The sequence below is a fragment of the Penicillium taxi genome, assembly GCF_028828555.1.
Source record: "Penicillium taxi strain IBT 34144 chromosome Unknown utg000005l_segment0_segment0, whole genome shotgun sequence".
Taxonomy (NCBI): Eukaryota; Fungi; Ascomycota; class Eurotiomycetes; order Eurotiales; family Aspergillaceae; genus Penicillium; species Penicillium taxi.
Window position 1 is genome coordinate 2,705,361 of NW_026643207.1, and position 20,872 is coordinate 2,726,232.

Sequence of the window (20,872 nt, forward strand, 5' to 3'; positions counted from 1 at the left end):
GGCTATTGACAGGGGCGGTCAGACCGGCTTACCCCATCAAGGTTGCAACTCTATAGTTCAGGCTTACTATCTCTCGATTTTGGACTTTCAACCAGCCTTGTTAATACAAAATAAATGGAAATTTTAAATAGGGTTGGTGAGTATAGCCTTCAAAAGTTTGAGAGTTACCGGTCTTGAGAGTTGTGTGTTGTGGTGGTTTCAAATTTGACATTGCAGCTGTATACATTTGTATCCTTCGTGGCAGAAATGGTTGTTTGTATTCGCTGTCATGAACGGGCGGTCAGACCTTTGTTTACGTCACATGACTTAGACGCCTGCTTGGAAAAGCGGAGAGGAATGCCAGAGCTACGCTTGATCCGGTAGATTGTTACATCCCGCTCCCCTCTGACGTGAAGACCATGCTTTTCTGAACCGTGTCCATTATCAGGTCGCCAACATGTCTTCCCGACCTGATTCTGCGGCTACGCGCCTGCGCTCGCGTCGCTCAATAGCCCATATTCCACGGTCAAAGATGACGTCTGGACTCGATAAAGAGAATGCGACAACAGACATCGGAGCGGCAGAAGCATTTGGAACCACGAATAAAACTGCAACTAGAGATAAGAAATCCCGAAGTAAGAGCTTGGGACCTGGTGGTCTCGATGCTCTTCAGAAATCCAATGGTAATCGTCGCAAGGTAAATAATGATCTGATCTGAACTTGTCCTGCCATTGGAGAAACTAATTGTATAACTACTCAGTCAACTGCTTTATTTGCGCCAAAATCTATCTTGAAACCAACTCTCCCCGTATCTCCTGTACGAAGTATCCCATCATTCGCAGAAACACGCCGCCGTACCCCAGCTCGTGAAGCATCTAATCAGAAAGGCAACAACAATGATGACGCACGAAAAGAGGGTGTTTTGATTGATTTTGTGGCTTCCTCACAACCCCCTGCCAATGTATCTGATGACAAGAGCAACCCTTTCGATACGTTTAATGCGACATCTGCGATTCGCGACGAAATGGCCGCGACCAAAGAACGAGACGAAAAGGAGCGCCGTCAACGCGAGCGACAGAATATTCTTGAAAAGCGAGAGGCTCGACGGAAGTCAATGGGTTCGTATCAGTCCTTTCCAAACTTTATGCGACATCTCTAAATTGATCCCTAGCGAATCGCCGTGTATCGTTCGCCCCCGAGGCAACATTACACACATGGAACGTGGTGGACATTCCAGATGACTCAACTGCATCATCCGCCGCCAATTCTACCCGACGTGCTTCAACTCTCGGAGCCGCCCAGAATCAACACAATCCGGCGAGCGAGACACAATCCTCTTCAGATGACGAAGCAGAGTCAGAATTCGGATTCTCTCCAGTCCGTACGCAGGACCTCGAGCAGATAAGAAATAACTCGGCGCCTTCTGGCGGACATCAGCATACGGATCTCTCGGATCTCTCGTCTAGTCCCTTCAGTGGAAGCTCAGGCTCCGAGAATGAAGACACAGGCGCGCACGGCTTCGTTGAAGAGGGCGAGGACGGAGATTCCTCCGGGTCTGATGATGGGTTTGATGCTGAGAGTACAGCCATGAGTCTGGATGATATGACAGCTCGATCCGCCGCTACCATGCATTCAGATGTATCCTCCAGTTCAAGTTCAAGTGCCCGACTTAATGACGCACTACGACAGGCCGCAAGAGAAGCTGGAACTCCAGGACTTGATGAGGATAATGGCGAAATGTCGATGGAGATTGCTAGCGAAGAAATCACCGGCGCTTTTCAACCCTGGTTCAAAAAGGGCCAAAATCTTGACTGGGAAGATCTTAGCGCTCAGGTTGACTATTCTAAGACATCTCCCAATAAAGATGGCGCAGAATCAGATGGCATCAACGAAGACGAGGATATGAGTATGGATGTGACGAATGTCATCGGTGGTATCCTGGGCAAGTCCCCAGGACGCCGGAAAAGCGCTATGCGACGTCAATCTTCTAGCCAGGAAACTAATTACGATGACCAAACGATGGAGATGACGAACATGATCGGAGGAATCGCACAGATGAATCCTGTCCAATCACAAGACGATTATGATGAAGATGAAGATATGACCATGGAATTCACAGCAGCCATTGGTGGTCTCTTAAGCAAGGGCCCCTCTGACCCTCCTCCTGACAAGAATACCGGACAACCATCTTATCCACAGATCTCCGAGATCTCCGATCGCATAGATTTCGAACACGACAATGAATCTGATCAAGATGTGGATATGGAAATGACCAATGCCGTTGGTGGTATTCTACCATCGGGAATAGATAAGGCACACGCGAAAATGATAATGGAACTCGAAACGGAGTCGGGACAACTGAACAGCTCACCTTTCCAAGAAAATGTCCGGCAGTCGCCAGTCAAGTCACCAGCCAAGTCACCTCTTTTCAGAGTCGCTACTGTTACATCAGATGACGGAAGTCCAAGCTTAGCAACTGTCAAGTCTAGAAGCTCGCGCCGTAGCTCCGCCTCAGGGATACCAGACACACCTGGAACACCCCAGTCTACCTCTCTTGGCCGTTCTTCCACCAGGAAACCGTCAACACCTCCAAACTCGACTCCCGAACCTAAACCACATACACCCAGCAAAACCCCTCCTTCTGCGAGTGTGTCATTCAGAAGTGCTTCTCCGAAGAAGCTATTCCGGCCAGACATTAAGCAGTCTGCGGAACGACGAAAGTCTCTTCGTCGAAGCATTTTCGAACAGAATTCACTCACTGGACAGACGACACCACGTATTGTTTTGCAACCTAATAAGGGACGCCGCTCCTCTGGGCTTGGAATTGACAAGGAAGGCCTCGGGTCTCCCCGAGTAGCCGAATTGTTGGACAAACGCCTATCTTTAGGTGACAGCACTCCACCATTTATCATTCCACAGGAACGCCAACAAGCCGGTGTTCGGTTTGAAGATCCTTTGAAGCTACAAGCAGATGAAGAACGCGAGCGTGAGGAAGAGGAGCTCAGGGAAGATGGCCATCTCCTACAACCCAACGCCGCGAATGGGGACGTGACCTCGAACTTGAGAGACATGATCTCAAGCCTTAGTCCGAAAAAGACTAGGATTGGAAGTCGAAAGAGCCTACACGTCGGTGCTGCTCGAGGAATCTTGGGCAAGCGACCCATTGAGCTCGATCTGGACGAAGAGGAGTCTATGAATTCGCCTAAGAGATTGCGTGGCCATGATGTGAGCCCTGTCAAGGGGATTAAACTACCCGCACCAACTCCCTACGATCAAAGACCTCGACGCTCAATCCGCTCCCCTGTTCGCAGAGCTCAGAGTTCTTCGCCCGTCAAAGGCACCCCTACCCATGAATCTCGAGATGTTTCCAGAACAGGGGCAACTCCTCTAAAGGATGGTCTTGACGCTCTGCATATTGTTTCTGACCCCCAACAGCCGGAGCAAGATGAAGATGGGATTTCGGCCCAAGAGACTGCTTCCAATGTCGAGCCTATTCAATTACAGGAGTTCCTGAATATGACCAATGTCCACTTCATGGAGCTTACCACTACAAAAAGACGGCACACCACCGCGCCGGGGAGTGCTGCTAAAAGATTGGCCCGGCGGTCTGGATCGAATGTGCTTCCTACAGCCTCAATCACTCTCGATGATTGTGTTGCTGCCGGTTTCTGTACGGTCCCTATGCTTGAATTGTATCAGCACTCTTGTCGCGAGTTGAAGTCCTACATTTCGGAGGGTCGTCAGGTCATTCGATCGATAGAAGCTGAAACATATGAGAATAATCCACCCCTCTTCCAGGAGTATGCCACGGCCCCGGCAGATATTCGGGTGATTATGGATAATCAGTTCCGCAACGTGAAAACCCATGCACGTCTGCTTAGTAAAGCTACATGGTACGAATGGCGCATGAAGCTTCTCGAGGGTCTGAAGGACGGGCTGATCCGCCATGTGGATGAAATGAAGGCTGATGACGAGCTTCTATCTAAACGAGAGGAACTCCTGAATGCAACTGTGCCTGCACTTGTGGAAAAATATGAGTCACTAGAGCAAGAGGCAACCAAACTCCAACAGCATGTGGATGAAATAGAGAACTGTGACCATAATGAACTGCGTGGCGCGCGTGAGCAGCTTTCGAGCATAGAAGATGAGATCGAAGCGAAAAAACGTGAGCTTCAGCAATTGCAGCAAGAGGCTCAAGAAAAAACAGCTTCGGTTGAAGCTGGCACAGAGATGCGTGATGAGTACATGGCTCGGATCCAGGACGCGGAACAGGTCAAGGAGAAATGCCGTGGATGGAGTGCTCGGGATATCAACGAATTAAAGACGTCTGTTGAGCGTATTGAGCGCGAGACTGGATGGTCAATAATCTCAGCGTCTGATTCTATGCTGACCATGTCCTACCGAGATCAGCTGCAGGTCAAGTTCCACCCTAGTGCATTCGCCACGAATAAGTCCAACAACGCTCAGAAAGACAATCTTCCATTAGAGCTGACCTCTAAGAGCAAAACCACATCATCAATCGCTTCCCTTGTTCTGCAATCTCTACAGAAGCATCTAGCTACGATCGAGCAATTCAAGATCAGCCCGGCAAACCTTCTCAAATTCATCTCCACTGCATGGGACCGCACTCTGGGCCTTGAGAATGAGGTGCGCATGCTCGAATTCTGCGGCGTCACTCGCCTCACTCTCTCAGATCCTAAGGATGTCTCACTCTCCCTGCGTGCGCGCTGCACTATTCTTGGAAACACAGTTGGCTCATCTACACCGGCCCGCAAGGGCTCCTCGGCAAAACATAACGGTATCAAGCGCATTGACGTTGATTTTACTGTTCGCACACATATCAACCCTGGCGATCAAGACGCCCAAGAGATTGGGTCCCTGGATTTTGACATGGAAGTCCTTGCGACTAAGATCTACGGCTTCGGAGCTGGAAACAAGTCTGGTTTGCCGGATGATGAGATGCAAAGCATTCTAGGCAAGGAACTTGATGGGCAAAGCGGTACTTATCAACTTGGGAATGGCGTATGGTGCAAGGCTGTTCAGCAGCTTACTGCGTCTGTGTTTTGATTTCTGATACCCCCTTCTTTTATGACATTCTTGTTCAATTATTTTGCTATGGTGCTGGGAGGGTTCAATTGAGGGAGTTATGAATATCTCATTTTTATATTTTGTTTAAATCCGGTGTTTGAGAAGGTTTGTTTTATTACTTTTATGAATATTCATTCAAAATTCAAATTTTGATTCTTTCAACCTCAGAATTCCATACTGTATTCTTAAGCTAGCGACTGAATAGCAGTAAGTACAGATACCTAGCCAGGTAGTTCTTACATTACACCTGGGCAAAAAGTTGTAGAGACTGCACAAGAACCTTGGATTTTATTCGATATTTGATTCAAAACAATCGACTCAACCATCTACCATGTAATGCATAATCATCTCGGTTCGTAACATAACTTGACCAAACAGCTGGATCGTCCATCCTTTTCAACACGAGCAAGAAAGGCCTCACTGTCTCAATACAAGGAGAACAACGCGACAAAGAAAAGAGATCTCAGAAAGTGCGGTGGTATCTAAAAAAGGCCCAGCATCCCATTCGCCCAAAGAAACTCCTCTTGATTCTGCACCTGAGTCTGTTCTTGCGCTGTTGCCGCCGCAGAGTTAAAAGTCGTAGTATCTGTCCCGAACATAAGTTGTGTAGGATCGTGAGCAATATTCCCACTGTTAATACCAATCGGATGCTGTGCGGTATGAGTTGGATGGAGGTATGACTCTGCAGACAGAATAGGCAGAGAAATATCTTGGCCGTTTGCTGAGGTGGCGATTGATTCTGTGGGGAATAGACCTGACCATAGATTGTCTCCGTATTGCCAGTCTGCTGTTAGGGGCACTTGCCACGATTCTGGAATCCTGGTGCCGGTACTTGTGTCATTTTCTGCGGTTGTGTTTGAACTGCTGCTGTGCTGTGAGGATGACTGGGTTTCTAGCGGGTCTTGCGGTTGCCAAAAGGGGATGGTAGAATTGTTCTGTGGTATTTCGGTTGTGTGTACTCCGTTCAAGTTCAGATTTGTTACACCCAGACCTATTGTGGTGTAGGAGGGTGGTGGGGGTGGATGTTGGATAGTGGCTCTTGAAGCAAAAGTGCGCGGCTCGCCTGGTCCTGATTCTGGACTTAGGGGGACTACGTAACCAGATGAATTAATTGGAGGAAGACCCTCAATAGCTTCGGGGATCCCTATGTCGCCAAGACCATTGTGGGGTACTGCCGACGCGTTCGATATTGATGCAGTTAGAGTACGGGATCGATGATGTTTTGTGGATTCTGGGAGGGATGAAGACTGAGCGGACACGTGGTGTTTCATTGTCATAGGTTTGTGGCGTGGTTTTGGGTGGGATGCTGTAAGTACTCGTGATTGACGTTTTTTCGCCGAAGGGCGATGTTCCTCTTCTTTTTCGTCGGGACTTCGGGCCCGCTTCTCTTCTTTTTCGACTACCATCCGCGCGACGCGCTCTAGGTTCCCAGTCATGCGGGCCATGAATCCGGCGTAGCTTGCTGGGCCGGTGCCTGCCATTAGGCTTGTGAAGAAAGTCGATGCCATGTTCAGGGATTTGAGGTCTTCTCGGACTTGCGCGTGGCGGCTATCGCGAATAATAGTCGAAAAGATAGTTGCTGCTGCTAGAAAGACATAATACAGCATAGCCCTAAAACTCGAATCAGTGAGGACGCTTTACTTGATTTGTTTAGTGCAGCTTGTACTTACCACATCCATGCGATATCTCCCCACGGCATGTTATTCACCATCTTGAGCGTGTCTCTTGCCGCCTTGGTGGCGATTAATGCTGATCGTGAAGCATGTGCTTTACTCAGTGACATGAGTTCTTCATCGGGAAATTCACGAGAAGATATTTGGTAGTTGATAAGAAGAGGTACGCGATGAATCATGATCAAAGCGTTATAGTACCCGAATTTGAGAGCAATATTCGCAAAGCCGAATAAGAAGTCAACTCCAGCAACCTTTTCCTTGGGTTCCTCAACAACAGGGTAGTCCTTGTTCCACTCCTGAAGTTCTGCGTGCAGCTCTGTGACTATCCGGTAGATTTCACGAGGTGGCTTTAGCATTGCCTTGGCGGTATAAAGCCGGGAATAGATACGGCTTTTTATCAGCGACATACGGCATAGCTGACGGAAGAATAGAATATTACTCGGGAACTCTGGAGTTAGATCATCTTCCATTTCCGACGGAAGGGGAGCGTCGAAGTCATCAGGATGCTGAGATGGAGCATTTCCGGTACGCAAGCATGTGCTGATTGGAAATATTAGGTCTCAGTATCAGCGAATGTGGATCTAGATTGCTTACCTCTGGTCAACAGTAAAGGCGATCCAGAACACACGTCGTCTCTGTTCCACCTCAATAGCGCTCAGATCAGGTCTTGAAATATCACGGTGGAGCCCCATCCGTTGACTTGATCGCATAGCTGCCGTTATAAATGGAACAGCCGCCTGTGTTCCAGAATTTCCACGAAGATAAAAAGCCTAGAAGAACGTTAGGAGTAGTCAAAGAAAGAGATCCATTATCCATACCATGCTCAGTAGCGCCTGTACACTCAAAAGATCCGTGCGTCGCAATGCCAGCTCTGTAAAGACCGACATGGCATTTTGAAAGTATAGCCGGGACCTTTCTCGATCCTTTTCTGGCTTCAAGCTATGTGAAAAACGGTATTCATAGGCTAGACAGACGACCATGTTGATACTGGCCCATCGAGCGGCATCATCACATGTCTGTTGCGTATATTGCCACTCGACCATATTCATAAAAGTGCGTTCATGAAAGATTGGGAACAGTCGATTTGCTGTTCGGAAGAAATCTTTTATGAGGGAAAATACCTCTGATCTTGACGGGAGAGGCTTGAAAACCTGTGATGCAAATAGGTCGTGAAATACATCAGGGCGCCAAGTATTCCAAGGGGAATCATTGGCAGAGTTTGGAGACACAATACTCAAGAAGCTGATATCGCCAGTTTTGTTCTTAATCCACTCGATCCCGCCTCGAGATAAGATGGATAATGAAGAGCTCCGTCCTGTATCATTTTATTAGAATATTTAAGCAGAAGATGGTATAATGACATACCAAAATATCGTGTCTCATCGCTTTTGTGAGTCTTGAATAGGCCGGAGACCTCAAGATCACCAACTTCGGGAAAGTTGGCTTGATAAGAATCTAAAGATATACGAGATGCAGGTGAGAGATCGGATGAACCACCTGATGACTCAGTATGTCGATGGTCATTCTTCCAGTCTTCATATGGTGGATCTTCATCCTCATCGGAGGCAACCATATCACTCTCTTGCAAGATGCCAGCCGCCTTGAGGAGAGCTTCTGCTCTTCCAAGACGATCTTTGAGAAATTTTACATATTCATCACTGAAAGCAAGAGCGTTAGATGATAGAAAGAAAAAAAAAACGGCACATATTCACGAATCATAGAAAGCTACCTTTGTAAATCTTCGGCCTTCTCTTGCACAGTAGGAAAGACGCAATCCGTTCTACGACGCATACACTGCACACAAGTCTGAGCAGCATCTGATTCTGGACCATCAAGTTCACATTTGGTCTTCTTCTGATAACACATTCCACAAGCCTGAGGATCTAGTCAGTTCAGTCACCGCCACACGGATCTCACCGGCAACAAGAACAAATCAACATACCCGCTGGCTTCTTCTCCGCCCGAGTACACCAGAGACATTTCCGTGGGCGGAGTTGTCATTCATCTCAGAGTCTACCATCGGTCGGATGTGTGCATTTCCCCGGGACTCGAGTTTCCCGTGTCTTCTCATGCCAAGACTTAATTTTTCGGCGTCCCGAGATTCAACTTCAGACTTAGTGATTCCATAGGTGGCATAAGAAGAGCTTGTACCTTTTGAGTTAAGATGAAATTATGATTTTCATTCTGAGTGGTAAAGGGAAGAGTCTTACCACTTTGAACAGGGCGTTTAGGAGGTCTGTGGCTCGGGAACTCGGCAAATCCGAAGCCCGAGTCATTTTAACTATCTTCCAGGTACTTCCACGGTACTTGCATTTACGGTAATTTAACTAGGTATTCAAGGTTTCTATCATGTCTAGAACTTGCCATGATTCAATACGGTCTTTCGCGAGGAAATCCGTATTTTCATGCTTACTCTAAAGAAAACAAGATATGGTACGGAGTATGGGGCTTAAAATAGCTTAGATTACCTAGTAGCTAATAACTGTTATATCTGCAACCCCGGGACTAATGGTGATCTCCAGGGTTGTGAAAAGCCACTAATACCTACTAGATAGAAAGGCCAAGGTGACTGGGGTAAGAGAAAGTGTTCACTGTTTGGTAATATGGCCCACTGTCGCTGACAAATAGCCCCGCATTGGAGACAACAAGATAGCTATATTTCAATGGGAAAGGCAACTTATTCCTTCTCCATAGCCCGATATCCTCGAAACCACCCGGGCAGGATGCGAGCAGTTACCGTCGGAATCATCTCTATCGGAGACATGGGGCTAGGGATGTCAAGGCTGTTAAAAGCCCATGGCTATCGAGTAGTCACCTCGGTGGAAGGAAGAAGGTATTACAAGACTCTTTCCATATTCCATACTCCGTAGACAGGAACTAATCTTCCAAGTGAACACACACTTTCCCGGGTCCGCGCGGCAGATATTGAGCCATTGTCTGACCAGGAACTCGTCGTTCAGACAGATTACGTGTTGTCTATCGTGCCTCCTCGAGATGCCCTGGCGACAGCGGAACGAATTACGAGGTCCTGCAGGGAAGCAGATACAGCAACGAAACGCAATGCAATTGAAAGGGTAAATGGTGGGTCAAGTCGGGGGCCATTGTACTATCTAGAACTCAACGCCACATCTCCCCGATTGGTGGAGGAGATCGCAGCGATGTTTGATACCGAATCCTTCGTTCCTTGTCAATTCCTGGACGGCGGGATCATTGGAGGCCCGCCATCTCAAACTCTACAGGAATGGAAGAAACCTAGTGTAGTACTTTCAGGCACGGTGGATCTTCCCCCCACATTTTCACAGCTGACTGAGGTTCTAAATCTCAAGCTGGTCTCGCCGCGTATTGGTGCGGCGTCTACACTCAAGCTTTCCTTTGCCGCCCTCACCAAAGGACTAACGGCGTTGTCTATCTTGTCATTCTCAACAGCTCAGAAGCAAGATTTGCTGCCTGAGCTACTGGAACATCTCCAGCAATACTCGCCCCATACAGCGGCACTCGCCAGTGCTGGCGTGATCGGGATGAGTCCTAAAGCATACCGATGGGTGGATGAGATGCGGGGAATTGGTGAAGCTATTGATCGTGAAGGTGCATGGGGTGGTTTAGGATCCAGTGTATATGGAGGATTTGCAGATGTCTATCGCAGTGTATCAGATGATACAGTCCTTGGACTAGAACGCGTGGAGGCAAGAAGCCGTGGTAAGACAGTCGAGGATGCAGCTAACATAATAGCGGAATCTAAGAAGTAGTCTAGTAGACCTAGAGTGTTAGAGCAGTTGGAAGCGAGGTGGTAGCTTTGCCGCAGAGATACTAAGTACAAAGGCATTCGTAATGGAAATTGCTTTACCTTAGAGCTAAGTCAGAGAATCGCCAAGGGCGGTTTTAGTTAACTAAAATGCCAAGCCATTACCTAAGCCACGGTCCGTGCGCATCATCAATCGTGCCTTTTCAACGCCCTGTTTCTGAAAGAGTCCACTCCAATTTGAGCAATGAGATAATACAGACGGAGTAGTAAATGAGATAATGAATATTCAATAATCGAGTCTATACTGTCTTTAATATTACTATCATCATATAGAATACCTTCTATATCGAGGATAGGATGGATATTGCCAAAGCGGTGAGGCCATGTCCCAACCAATAAAAAGCCCTAATCGGCCTCAATGTCGTGATGTTGATTTCCCATCACGACATTAAGTAAGAAGATCTTTCCTCCTACACTTTTGCCGCACCTTGGCTCCTTCCGCCCCCCTTTTTAACTTCTTTGATTCAAAACAGCCCTGATAGGTCTACACGGCATGCATGGTTGAACTATTTAGTAATTGTGGCCAAATTTCCCCATCTTCCAAGGCAAGAAATACCTCTTTCAGGTGTCGTTCCGGTCTGATTTGCTTTTTCCGAGATCGTCCTTTTCCCCTCTCTTCACCTAAGCCTGATCTAAGGTTACCGTGAATGGTCCAGAAGCCCTAACAAAGCACTTAAGCTCTTTTATGCTCTTTTGCTGACTCGGGATTTTAAATTTTTGTCTTCTTATTTCTACATCTTCCCTCCCCCTCCTAACCTTCCGCTCCAATATGTCGGAGAAACTCCCTCTCCCAACTGGTGCCTTTGATAAAATTGAAAACTTCAATTTTCTCATGTCAAGGCATGATCCCGTGTCAAAAGCCAGACATTATTCATTTGATGCTGATGCTGGGCTGGTCCCGATTACCAAAATGAATCCTCAAGATTATGACCAGACCGAAGGAATGGGTGGCCTATCTGTCAGTTCATACGACAGTATAGATGATGATCGTGCTTCTCTCGATCTCCGAGGATATCCTTACAGTAAGTTGAAGCTTTGACGTTTGCCAAAGGTTGCATTTCTTACGCCATATTCCGACCTTTTGGTTCGTGTTTGCCTACATGCTGCACGGCCTGGGCAAAAAAAAAAGATTTCCCCCATTTCTTCCCCATCACAAATCTAACCCCGGTATAATGAACGTTCTTTCGAATTCCATTCGTATTTGCTTGTTTCAAAGACCCCTGCATTTTCAAGCCCGTGCATTCCCCAAGTTCAAGCCCACCAAGTCCATTTTCAAAGTTTAGGACCTATGGGTCCTCAGAAAACGTATTATCACGGCTTCCCCAGAGCACAGCAATGATGGGATTCAAAGAGCCTTGCACGAGACCACCAACAAGGTCCACGCTAAACGGGTCTGTGAGATGAGATCATCGTCCGTGTTCCCCCGCCAGCGCAATTTCATTAGTGAGCACGCAATCCTGCGCCTGGATGACACCCGCATGGCTAGGGCTGTCTTTCTGATCCTGGCTTAATCTGCACCTCTCTTGCCCTTTCCCCCATTTATATGTTGAACCCTTTGAGCTTAATTAATTGCGAAGAATGAGTTTATCCGTGCGAGCCCTTCCCTCCATGGGTTTGCGGTTCCCTTTATCCCCCAGTCCGTGAATGCACTTTACATTATATACAATCATATTCATTACCCCAGATTACTTACTCTTCACCTCCCAGGCCACACCGGTGATAAGAATATCGATTATTCTATCTCTGACCACATGATGCCTTACTCGGCACACTCCATCTATCCTCCTGTCCCTTTTGCTTCTGATGATCTCGGTCGTGGAACGGGACAGATGACTCCTTCAGATGTCTCATCATCCATCTCCCCACCTAACGGCCAGATGGGCAACAACAAATACAGCACCTCCATACCTGGGGATCATCTTTCTGCAGCTTTGGGCCAGGAAGAGGGCGTCCGAATGGCCGCCGAAGAGGATCGCCGCCGCCGAAACACGGCTGCTAGTGCTCGTTTCCGCATGAAGAAGAAGCAGCGCGAGCAGGTTCTCGAGCGCACCGTCCGTGAAACAACAGAGAAGAATGCCTCCCTCGAGGCTCGTGTCGCCCAATTGGAGATGGAGAATCGATGGTTGAAGAACCTCCTCACTGAGAAGCACGAAGTCGTCACCACTAGTCGCATGCCTCCACCACTAAAAGACAGTTCAGCCCTCGAGTCAAAAGGAGTTGCGACTCGCTCCGGTCAAAAAAATCTGCAGCCCAAGAAGAAGGGCGTCGGGACTGATGAGTAAATACCGAAATCAAATCTTGGTATTTTCTGATCTGTTCAATGCGTCTGTATTTTCTTGTCTGCATCTTTGCTATCTTTTTGTTTGGCCGAGTTTAGTCTACTCTTCTTCCATATCTGGAAAAGATGGCAACGCTCACCATAACGATGTCACGACTTTTATCTCAAATACTTGGTTGCGACTCGGGCTCCTCATTTTCCGACCGTGACTTTTGCGATAGGAATGGTCTTTCTCGAATACCAGCTACTATATATACCCCATCATCTCTACTCTGCGCCCGGGTACTTGGAATTACAAGACCGGGGGGTTCTTCCGGATTACTGTTTTTCTCTTTGGGACTTTATATTTTGATATCGTGCCCGTGGATTGTGATGCGTTCTGCGCGTTTATGGAGTGTTGAGTGTTGCGGTAACTTCGTAAAGTTACGTTAGGACTTTGGGGGGGTTTTCTTTATTTTCTTTTATCTCTTGCTGGCATTTTGCCATATTCTCCCTTACGTTTTGGTTTTGGGCTGGGTTTTACTTGCATATACATATGGCATTAAATGGTTTTTTTCTCTTCTAATTCTTCCAATTCTTCTAATTTGGGGGTAGTAGAGCACGTTGCTTTGGGGTAGATTGACGTGATCGATGATCGTTCTAGACCCACTATCAACCTTGGAACCTGACCTTTTACTACCAAGTAATAAATATATGTATGCCAGTTATGTACCTGGACCTCGGCATCTGACTATTATACCGCAGTAACTACGGAGTACATCCGTACTTTGTACCTATTATGACCGGAGTCCGACGAAGGAAATTCTAATTTAGATGACCCACTGAGACTAAAACTGAAGAAGAGCATCCAGGTCATTCAAGCCAAGGGCCTGGTCAATATTCCCACTTCGCGCCATTGCGTCTTCAAATTCCTCAATCCCATTAGACGGAGCTAAAAGTGAATCCTGCGAAGGTTCCGCGGAGTTCCTTTTTTTAACCTATACCCACTCTGTCTATCTCTCATTCGCCCTTGGCGCCCTGGATTTTGTAGCCAATCCTTCGTATGCGAACCGGCGGGTTTTAGCCGGAGGCTTGACTGCGACCTCCTTGCATAACTCTTATTTTCGAAATCAGTCGGAAGCAGCCGTTTAGCCTCTAAGACGAATGAATGTAGCGGGGACCAAGTCGGTACTTCTTCGCCAGTATTCTGTTCATGTTGCAGAGTTATTTTGAGTTCGCGTGGAAGAGAATGATGCGAATCTAGTTTGACCGTGTAGTTTTTACGAGATCTGGTAATTATCAGTCAATCTGGCTTCTGACATTACTTTCTTTTGCTCTCTCTCTATCGAAGGATTTGGGTTTGTGGGGTCATACTTCGTTCGACGTTTTCTGGCAACACAGGCTTGTCCTTCTTTCATGCAATGAGTGCATTCTTGCTCTCGCGGGTCAAAGACACATCGCTTTTTGCGTACATAGCAGGCTTCGCAGGCTGATCGTTTGGTGTTATTCACATTATTCCCTCCGGATTGGTGTGTCTCTGGTCTTTCGAAGAGTTGTTGAGGCTCCAGCCGGTTGTCCATTGCTAATTAGATGGGATTTCAACCAAAGGGAGCTCGGATAGTAATAGATAAGGCACTTGATTCTTTAATACTTTATTTGATGTAAAAGAAGGAAAGATATCTAATAGTCGAGGAAGAAAGAATTGTCCTTGGTATGACTTGATGTTGATTGCCATGGAGTGGGGATTTCTTGGCTTCCCCGCGTGATCTACATCGTTGCCACTACTATTCAGAGATCATGTGACTTAGGCTGTGTAGCAAACAGAGCCTCTATCATTTGGACTAGACACATATTTTACTACTCATTTACCTTTACTATAGTAGACTATCTGCCTGGTAATAATATCGATGAAATTTGACTAAAAATAGCTAAGAAGTTTGGGAATATCAGCCTGGGAATATTCCTATCAATATATTTATACTTCACTACGACCAATCTCGAGAGATCGGTATTATGCACACCTAGGTACTCAACATTTCTAATGTTTTTATTATCAGGATCGGCTCTTCGTATTTAGGTACCTGGTTTCCCAGGGCTAAGTTCATTTCTTTGCAAGTCAGATTTAGATAAATCTAGATCTGACTCAAGATCGGCAGAAAAGATCGCCATTTCTCCGGAAAACAACGTAGCAAATTCGGAGAATACTTCATCTTCCCCTCCTTTGAACCGAAAAGACGATGTATGGAAATCCACACCTGAGTGGAAATAAGCCTCAAATATGTCTGTTTGAGATTTTGTTGTCGATGATACCTTGGTAATATCACCTGAGAACCCGAAAGACTTTCTAAGGGGGTTGCTTGGTAATATGAGTACAAGCAAGTAAACTTTCCAAGATTCTGGAAATTGGACAACTAGTGATATCATTATGCGGCTTTGGTTTATGTGGTACACGGCCAGTATCTTCATAACGTTTAAATAGGACAGGGTTCCCAAGAAACAAAAACAATGGTTGATAAACAATCGATACAGAAAAATTCATATGATATTTGGTGTACCACCATTTCAAGACATTGAACTCGGTACAAAGAACTTGATGGTGAGAAGTCCAATTTGCATCCCTAATCCTTTCAACAGCATCTAAAAAGCGTTAGATAGCGCTGTAAATGACCAGTGGACCTATATGTCAGGCCAGACAACCCTGGAATGTGAACAGAGCATACCTAGGTGCCTAGAGACCCACATTCATCAGTACATCTGGGGAGACAACACCATGGTAATGCACAGGTCTATTCTCATGATCTTCCATGCGCTCCCAGAAGTCACAGCCCCCAATAGCGCAGTGATAAAATATCGACCACGGGTTCTTAGTATTCCCACCTGCTATGGTACGCCTGCTGAGAAAGTTACAGTAGCATGTGGGATTTTCCGGCAGCAGGCCTCGCACATCTGCAAAGCAAATAAAAGCCCCACACGGAGTGCATTTATAGTAGGGACGATTTCCATTACCCTTGGGGTTATCTGCATGACATGTGTATCTGGTTGTAGGTTGTTCACAAATATGGCAATGAGGCGGGCTTCGAATGCCAATATGAGTCTGAGTATTTGCGAATGCAAGGAGAAATAGGCTGTTCATCTTGAATAGCTGATTGATGCAATGAATATCTCAACGTCGAGGAAATTGTTCAAATTGGGGTTCTGGGCGAAAAGCACATAGGATGAAGGGTAGAAGTCAGAAAGCTTGCGGGCTCTGCGAGTATTTAACTGCTCAGGTGGTAAGCCGTGCCTAAGAAGTTGCCTATGGACGAGAACTGGCTTGATTTATCCAATTAATGGTGCCCTAGTGCTTCGCCTCAGTTGCTTCGCCTTGATTCCAGCATCACATGGGATTTAATAAGTCATCCTACTTGCCTAGCTAACTAAGTATCAAATGATACTTCATTTCCAAGATTCATATACCTAAGTTAGTATTGAGGCACTTATGTCTACATTGAAATTAAGTATATACATATTTTTCAATGGGTCGGGCACCGAATGTAGCTGGGGCTTTAAAAGTCAAGTCAGTACATTGCCAGGGTGTGTGAACAACTTGGAAACCTAGAAGGTCCAATTATCAGTGTTTTTCGATGTTGGTAGATCCAAGATTAGAAGATAATCGTGGCTCATTCCATACTATTCAGGGTTACAAATGTACTATTAGTGGTGCAAGGTGTCTTTGCCTATAGAATACGTACTGAACTGTTGGGACTGCGCCTCATCTTCGAATATTGATCATAGATAGCCCTACAATTAAGCGCCCACTGAAAAGTCTAAAGTACCTATGTATCAGCCTCAACCTTGAAATAACTCAATCGTGGGAAAATCTAGATGCTAACCGCCCAGTATAAGCGCCTATTGATGGCACAGCTCCGACGTACATAGTCTCTGGATTTCTCAAGAGCCTAGAAAATTGTCGAGACTTCGAGCACAAAACCTTTGATATTTTAAAACCATGCACAAGTCTTCCAATGCCTTGATCTACAAGCTGCCTGAAATCATTACCATATTTTGGCATCAAATGAGAAGTATGATGCGTGAAGTTATTTTCCACTTGATACTGTCTTCACGTCTATCTAAATGCCCTAAAGCTAGGTTTTTTTCGTATCCTTGCTTCAATCCACCATAGTCTCACCCTTCACTTTTGCTTTGAACTTCGCATTTCCAATTTGCATAATCCTAAGTCACCCCTCGGCCCTCGGGGCTCTTCTTCTAATACAAGACCCTTACCACACTAAAGCATGCTAATATATATATATATATATGGACGATTTCTAGAGGCAAATGAGATAGTATCATAAACTAAATGCTCTATCAAATTTGACGCTAGCTACGATAGAGTGAACTGTTGGCCTGATTCTCTGATACCTTCAGGTTTTGAAGGAAAATCTGCTAGTGAGAACGAGGCTAAAAGCGAGATACTCAAGGATGTTTCTATTTGAATAGCGAGGTCGATCTCTTCGCACTCGTCAAGCGGAAAACGAGAAACAGGTGTGTTAAATGGGTGCTCATCATGCAAAATCTCGCCAAGCGAGTCGATTTACTTTTTCCTAGCTTGCTTTTGGAATTCCTCAAGGCCCTTTATGGGGCAAGACTGGTAGAGGGAGGATGTGTCATATTACTAGACAGAACATATCAAGTCAACTTGTTAGCTATGGCTGATGGCGTAAGGACTAGAATGGAAAGCATGCTACCACAATTCAAAACCAGTAAAGAACTAAAATACTGCAATGGTAGAACAAAGTCTATGTCTTAGCCTTGCTTAGTAGAAGATAGGATCATGATTTAGAACTCGATTTCATTAGGTCCTATGGGATTATCCAGCTCCAACTAGCTTGTTCCACGCCTCAGATCAAGCCAACAAGGGGGAAATGGAAAAGCTCTGCACAAGATGGTATTACATTAAGGGAAAAATGGATGGAGGAGTAGCTTAGAGGGTAAGTAAGAAGCCAATGATTATGATTCATTGCCTTTCCAAACCGGAAGATGAATGGGCAAGTCAGAGGAAATAATAGAGCCGTCATTCGTAACAAAAGAAAATCCGGAGAAAGAAGTTGAAGATAAAGCTTAGGGCTGATTTAAGCCGCAATTGGCTCCCGCTCCTCCTCGCGGCCTCGCTCCTCACCCTCAATAGTGCTGGCAGCATCATCCTCATAGTTGGGGTGCTCGTCAGCTGGCAACCAGGAGTCGCGGTCACCGTTCATCGGGGCATCCTGCGAAGACAGGTCAATGCCCTCTATGCGCTTGGCGATGTTCTCACGGTGGCGCTGGGATAGAGTGCGTGAGCGAGTGGAGAGACTCGATTTCACCACAGCCTTGGACGAAACCCAGTTGCTCAAGGCATCCTCGCAGTCTTGAATAATAGCCTTGCTGGCGTCGTAGCCGTCGTAGGCGTAGCGAGTCTCGCCAGGGGTGACGGGAGTGTCGTCAATCAGGTCCAGGAGGTGTTTTCCGTAGCCAGCGATGATGGCCACCTTCTCGCAGTGCTCACGCAGAGCATCAAACTGGTACTGGAAGGCTGCCTTGACCTTCTCGCGGGTGATGTTCGACAATTGTGCCTCGGCCACCAGGGACTCGGCCTCGGCGCGGACCAGCTCCTGCTCCAACACAACAATGCGCGGCGACTGAGGGTCTTTGTACTTGAGTTTGGCAATCTCATCGGTGATTTTCTGTTTGCCTGTAAGGTGAATTGGAGTCAGTTAAATTCTTTTTTTTTTTTCTTGTCGTATGTGGTTGGGTCTTACGGTCTCGGCTGGGCTGCACAGAGGCTTCGATGTTGCGAATGCTCTTAATGGTGACACGGTACTGGTCATAACGGTCGACAAATTGATCCTCCAGCTCACCAATCTCGTAAATCAGAACACCGAGCTTGTCAGTGACATCTGAGACATCCTCGTCGCATGCCTCACCCCGAGAGAGAGATGTTGCTAATAAGAAACAAACCCAGTCAGTTATTGATGATCATAGATATGCCTGAGAATTTCACGTACAGCGACTTCCATGCGCTCCCGGGCGACCATCTCCATGCTGCGCATCACATTCTTCTCCATCTTAACGAGCTGCGCCAACTTGCGCGAAAGATCGGGACCAAAGGCGCCGGCTGCATTTTTACGGAAGGCATGTCCTGTTTTACCACAAAATGTCAGCGGCTATGAATTGAGGGTGGCTATCCACTACATTCGCTTTTAAGCTGCAACAAAGAGGGCGGCCCGATTGGGCAGCTTCGGACCGCGATTCCCCTCCATTCCAGCGCATCGGAATGCAGCGAGAAAGCATCTGAATTGTTTAAGTAAGAACTTACCAATTCCACCAACTCCAAGCCATCGGCCTGTTTTGGTGGTAGAAACTGGCGGCGGAGGGTTCTCGACTTGCGAAGCAGTCGGCAGGCGCGATGTGCGCATGGAATAGGTACGGTGCATTATGGGTGTGGTTAAGTGGGGGAGATGTAAAGAGGAGAGGTAGATGAGACCTGGAGTTCTAGTTAGAAGAAAGGAAAAGGGACCCTTGCGCAGTAATGACGTGGGCGCTAAGAGGGGGGTCACCTTTTTTTTTTCTTTCTTAACGGGATGCAACGGAGTAAATCTGCAACCGGACTTTCAGGGGAAAGATAAACTGAGCTTAATTGATTTTCTGGGTCAGAATTGGAGTTGTCCAGACGGAATGTGTGGGATTTATTGAAAGTTGAGTCGTTGATTGTCTTGGTGACGTAGGCAATAACTCCAATATTTGGGAACTTTACCCGATTCGGTAGTCAGTTGAAGAGTAAATCTGAATTTCAATAAGAAGGTTTGGTTCGGACTCTAGCGGATCAAGCCCCTTTTGAAGTATATGTTCTGATTAGACTTATAAAAGCTCAATCAGGTACTAACAAGTGTAGATCTTGATAGTGTCGATGTTAATTGGGCTTTTCTTCATATTAGGACCTCGATCGCCGACGTCATCGATCCCACCGATGTCATTGCTGTACTTTAATCTACTTACTCCAATATGTCATTGGGTTGCATTGTTGTTCCTGAACGAATCATACCGAATTAATGACTTTTAAGAACTAAGAACACTGCTTATTAGGCTGATCAACGGGAAGATCGTGCATACATTAGTGAAGAACTCTAGTACATCGATCTACGCAGTATGGATACACGTGTCTGAATAGAGTTATTCCGGGAAAGGCTTAGCCCTTCATACGCCTTTTTCAAGGTTATATATACTAGAACCTCCAGTGTTATAAAGGTATCAGGCACAGAGCATGCGCTTACTCTTTGGAGGCTTTTTTTTAAATGCCACCACTGGACATACCCTGCACCAGAATATGAAGGCTGGATTGTCTTTGTAGTCATAGACGTAGCGATACAACAGAGGTTGTTAGGCTCTCAATTCAGGCTCATTTGATCAACAGGGCTCTCGCGAGCATTGCCCCATTAACAGTAACTGTCGTCAAAATGAAGGGAAGCTAGCCTGTCGTTTCAATCTTGTCCAAGGAGCTCTTTGATCCGCCTAAGGCTTAAAGGTGCGTAAATTCTGTCAAGCCCTATCACTACTACCTAGTCAATAAACCGTCAGACTTCAGTCTCCTTTATGACTCTCGCTTGTCGAGTTATGAAATTAATCTTGGAGTAGACACAGAGAACGTCTTGTGTAGCTTCCGAGATTCTTTCTGTCGTAGGAGATAGGGCATCACTAGTTCGGACAGAAAAATCATCTTTTTTGAATCCAGTTTCCACTGAGCTTAACTCGCCCATCAGCAATGCTACAGAATTGAACTCAAATTCTCTGAATCAGTCTTCTCTGTAGCTTTGTCATCTCATGGTAGCATTTGCATCCTCCATTACTTTCCTGGGCTTGAAAATCGTTAGCACTGGCCAGAATCGTGAAAAGAGCTTCTCAGTCTACATCAATGGTAAGGTGATTGTTGAACTCCCGATTATCATCGCTATCGTCACGTGAGTGACACCATCTTGGGACTAGCGCGGGGAGATGTGGAATTTTGGGAATAACTTCCAAAATACCAAGTTGAATTGTGAACATTACATTGTGTCATCT

General features: G+C 46.3%; 6 protein-coding genes across 6 annotated transcripts; 3 read left to right on the plus strand and 3 right to left on the minus strand.

Moving 5' to 3' along the window:
- Nucleotides 1-436: 436 nt before the first annotated feature.
- N7495_008334 (kinetochore-microtubule binding complex subunit SPC105) lies at nucleotides 437-5,046 on the plus strand (the record flags this gene model as incomplete). Its single annotated transcript, XM_057210985.1, has 3 exons — nucleotides 437-676; nucleotides 740-1,097; nucleotides 1,151-5,046. 3 exons carry the CDS (start codon nucleotides 437-439, stop codon nucleotides 5,044-5,046), a joined length of 4,494 nt encoding a protein of 1,497 aa, XP_057060528.1.
- A 503-nt stretch (nucleotides 5,047-5,549) lies between these two features.
- N7495_008335 (transcription factor domain-containing protein) lies at nucleotides 5,550-8,760 on the minus strand (the record flags this gene model as incomplete). The annotated part of the gene is made up of 7 exons (XM_057210986.1): nucleotides 5,550-6,678; nucleotides 6,738-7,280; nucleotides 7,335-7,510; nucleotides 7,559-8,055; nucleotides 8,106-8,398; nucleotides 8,470-8,615; nucleotides 8,683-8,760. The coding sequence occupies 7 exons, from the start codon at nucleotides 8,758-8,760 to the stop codon at nucleotides 5,550-5,552; spliced, it is 2,862 nt and encodes a 953-aa protein (XP_057060529.1).
- Nucleotides 8,761-9,463: 703 nt separating this feature from the next.
- N7495_008336 (Dehydrogenase multihelical) lies at nucleotides 9,464-10,486 on the plus strand (the record flags this gene model as incomplete). Its single annotated transcript, XM_057210987.1, has 2 exons — nucleotides 9,464-9,573; nucleotides 9,631-10,486. 2 exons carry the CDS (start codon nucleotides 9,464-9,466, stop codon nucleotides 10,484-10,486), a joined length of 966 nt encoding a protein of 321 aa, XP_057060530.1.
- Nucleotides 10,487-11,311: 825 nt separating this feature from the next.
- N7495_008337 (bZIP transcription factor) lies at nucleotides 11,312-12,824 on the plus strand (the record flags this gene model as incomplete). Its single annotated transcript, XM_057210988.1, has 2 exons — nucleotides 11,312-11,564; nucleotides 12,250-12,824. 2 exons carry the CDS (start codon nucleotides 11,312-11,314, stop codon nucleotides 12,822-12,824), a joined length of 828 nt encoding a protein of 275 aa, XP_057060531.1.
- A 1,255-nt stretch (nucleotides 12,825-14,079) lies between these two features.
- Nucleotides 14,080-14,379, minus strand: N7495_008338 (uncharacterized protein; the record flags this gene model as incomplete). The annotated part of the gene is made up of 1 exon (XM_057210989.1): nucleotides 14,080-14,379. One exon carries the CDS (start codon nucleotides 14,377-14,379, stop codon nucleotides 14,080-14,082), a length of 300 nt encoding a protein of 99 aa, XP_057060532.1.
- Nucleotides 14,380-17,910: 3,531 nt separating this feature from the next.
- N7495_008339 (Eisosome component PIL1/LSP1 family protein) lies at nucleotides 17,911-19,251 on the minus strand (the record flags this gene model as incomplete). The annotated part of the gene is made up of 4 exons (XM_057210990.1): nucleotides 17,911-18,509; nucleotides 18,577-18,759; nucleotides 18,819-18,956; nucleotides 19,134-19,251. 4 exons carry the CDS (start codon nucleotides 19,249-19,251, stop codon nucleotides 17,911-17,913), a joined length of 1,038 nt encoding a protein of 345 aa, XP_057060533.1.
- Nucleotides 19,252-20,872: the final 1,621 nt, after the last annotated feature.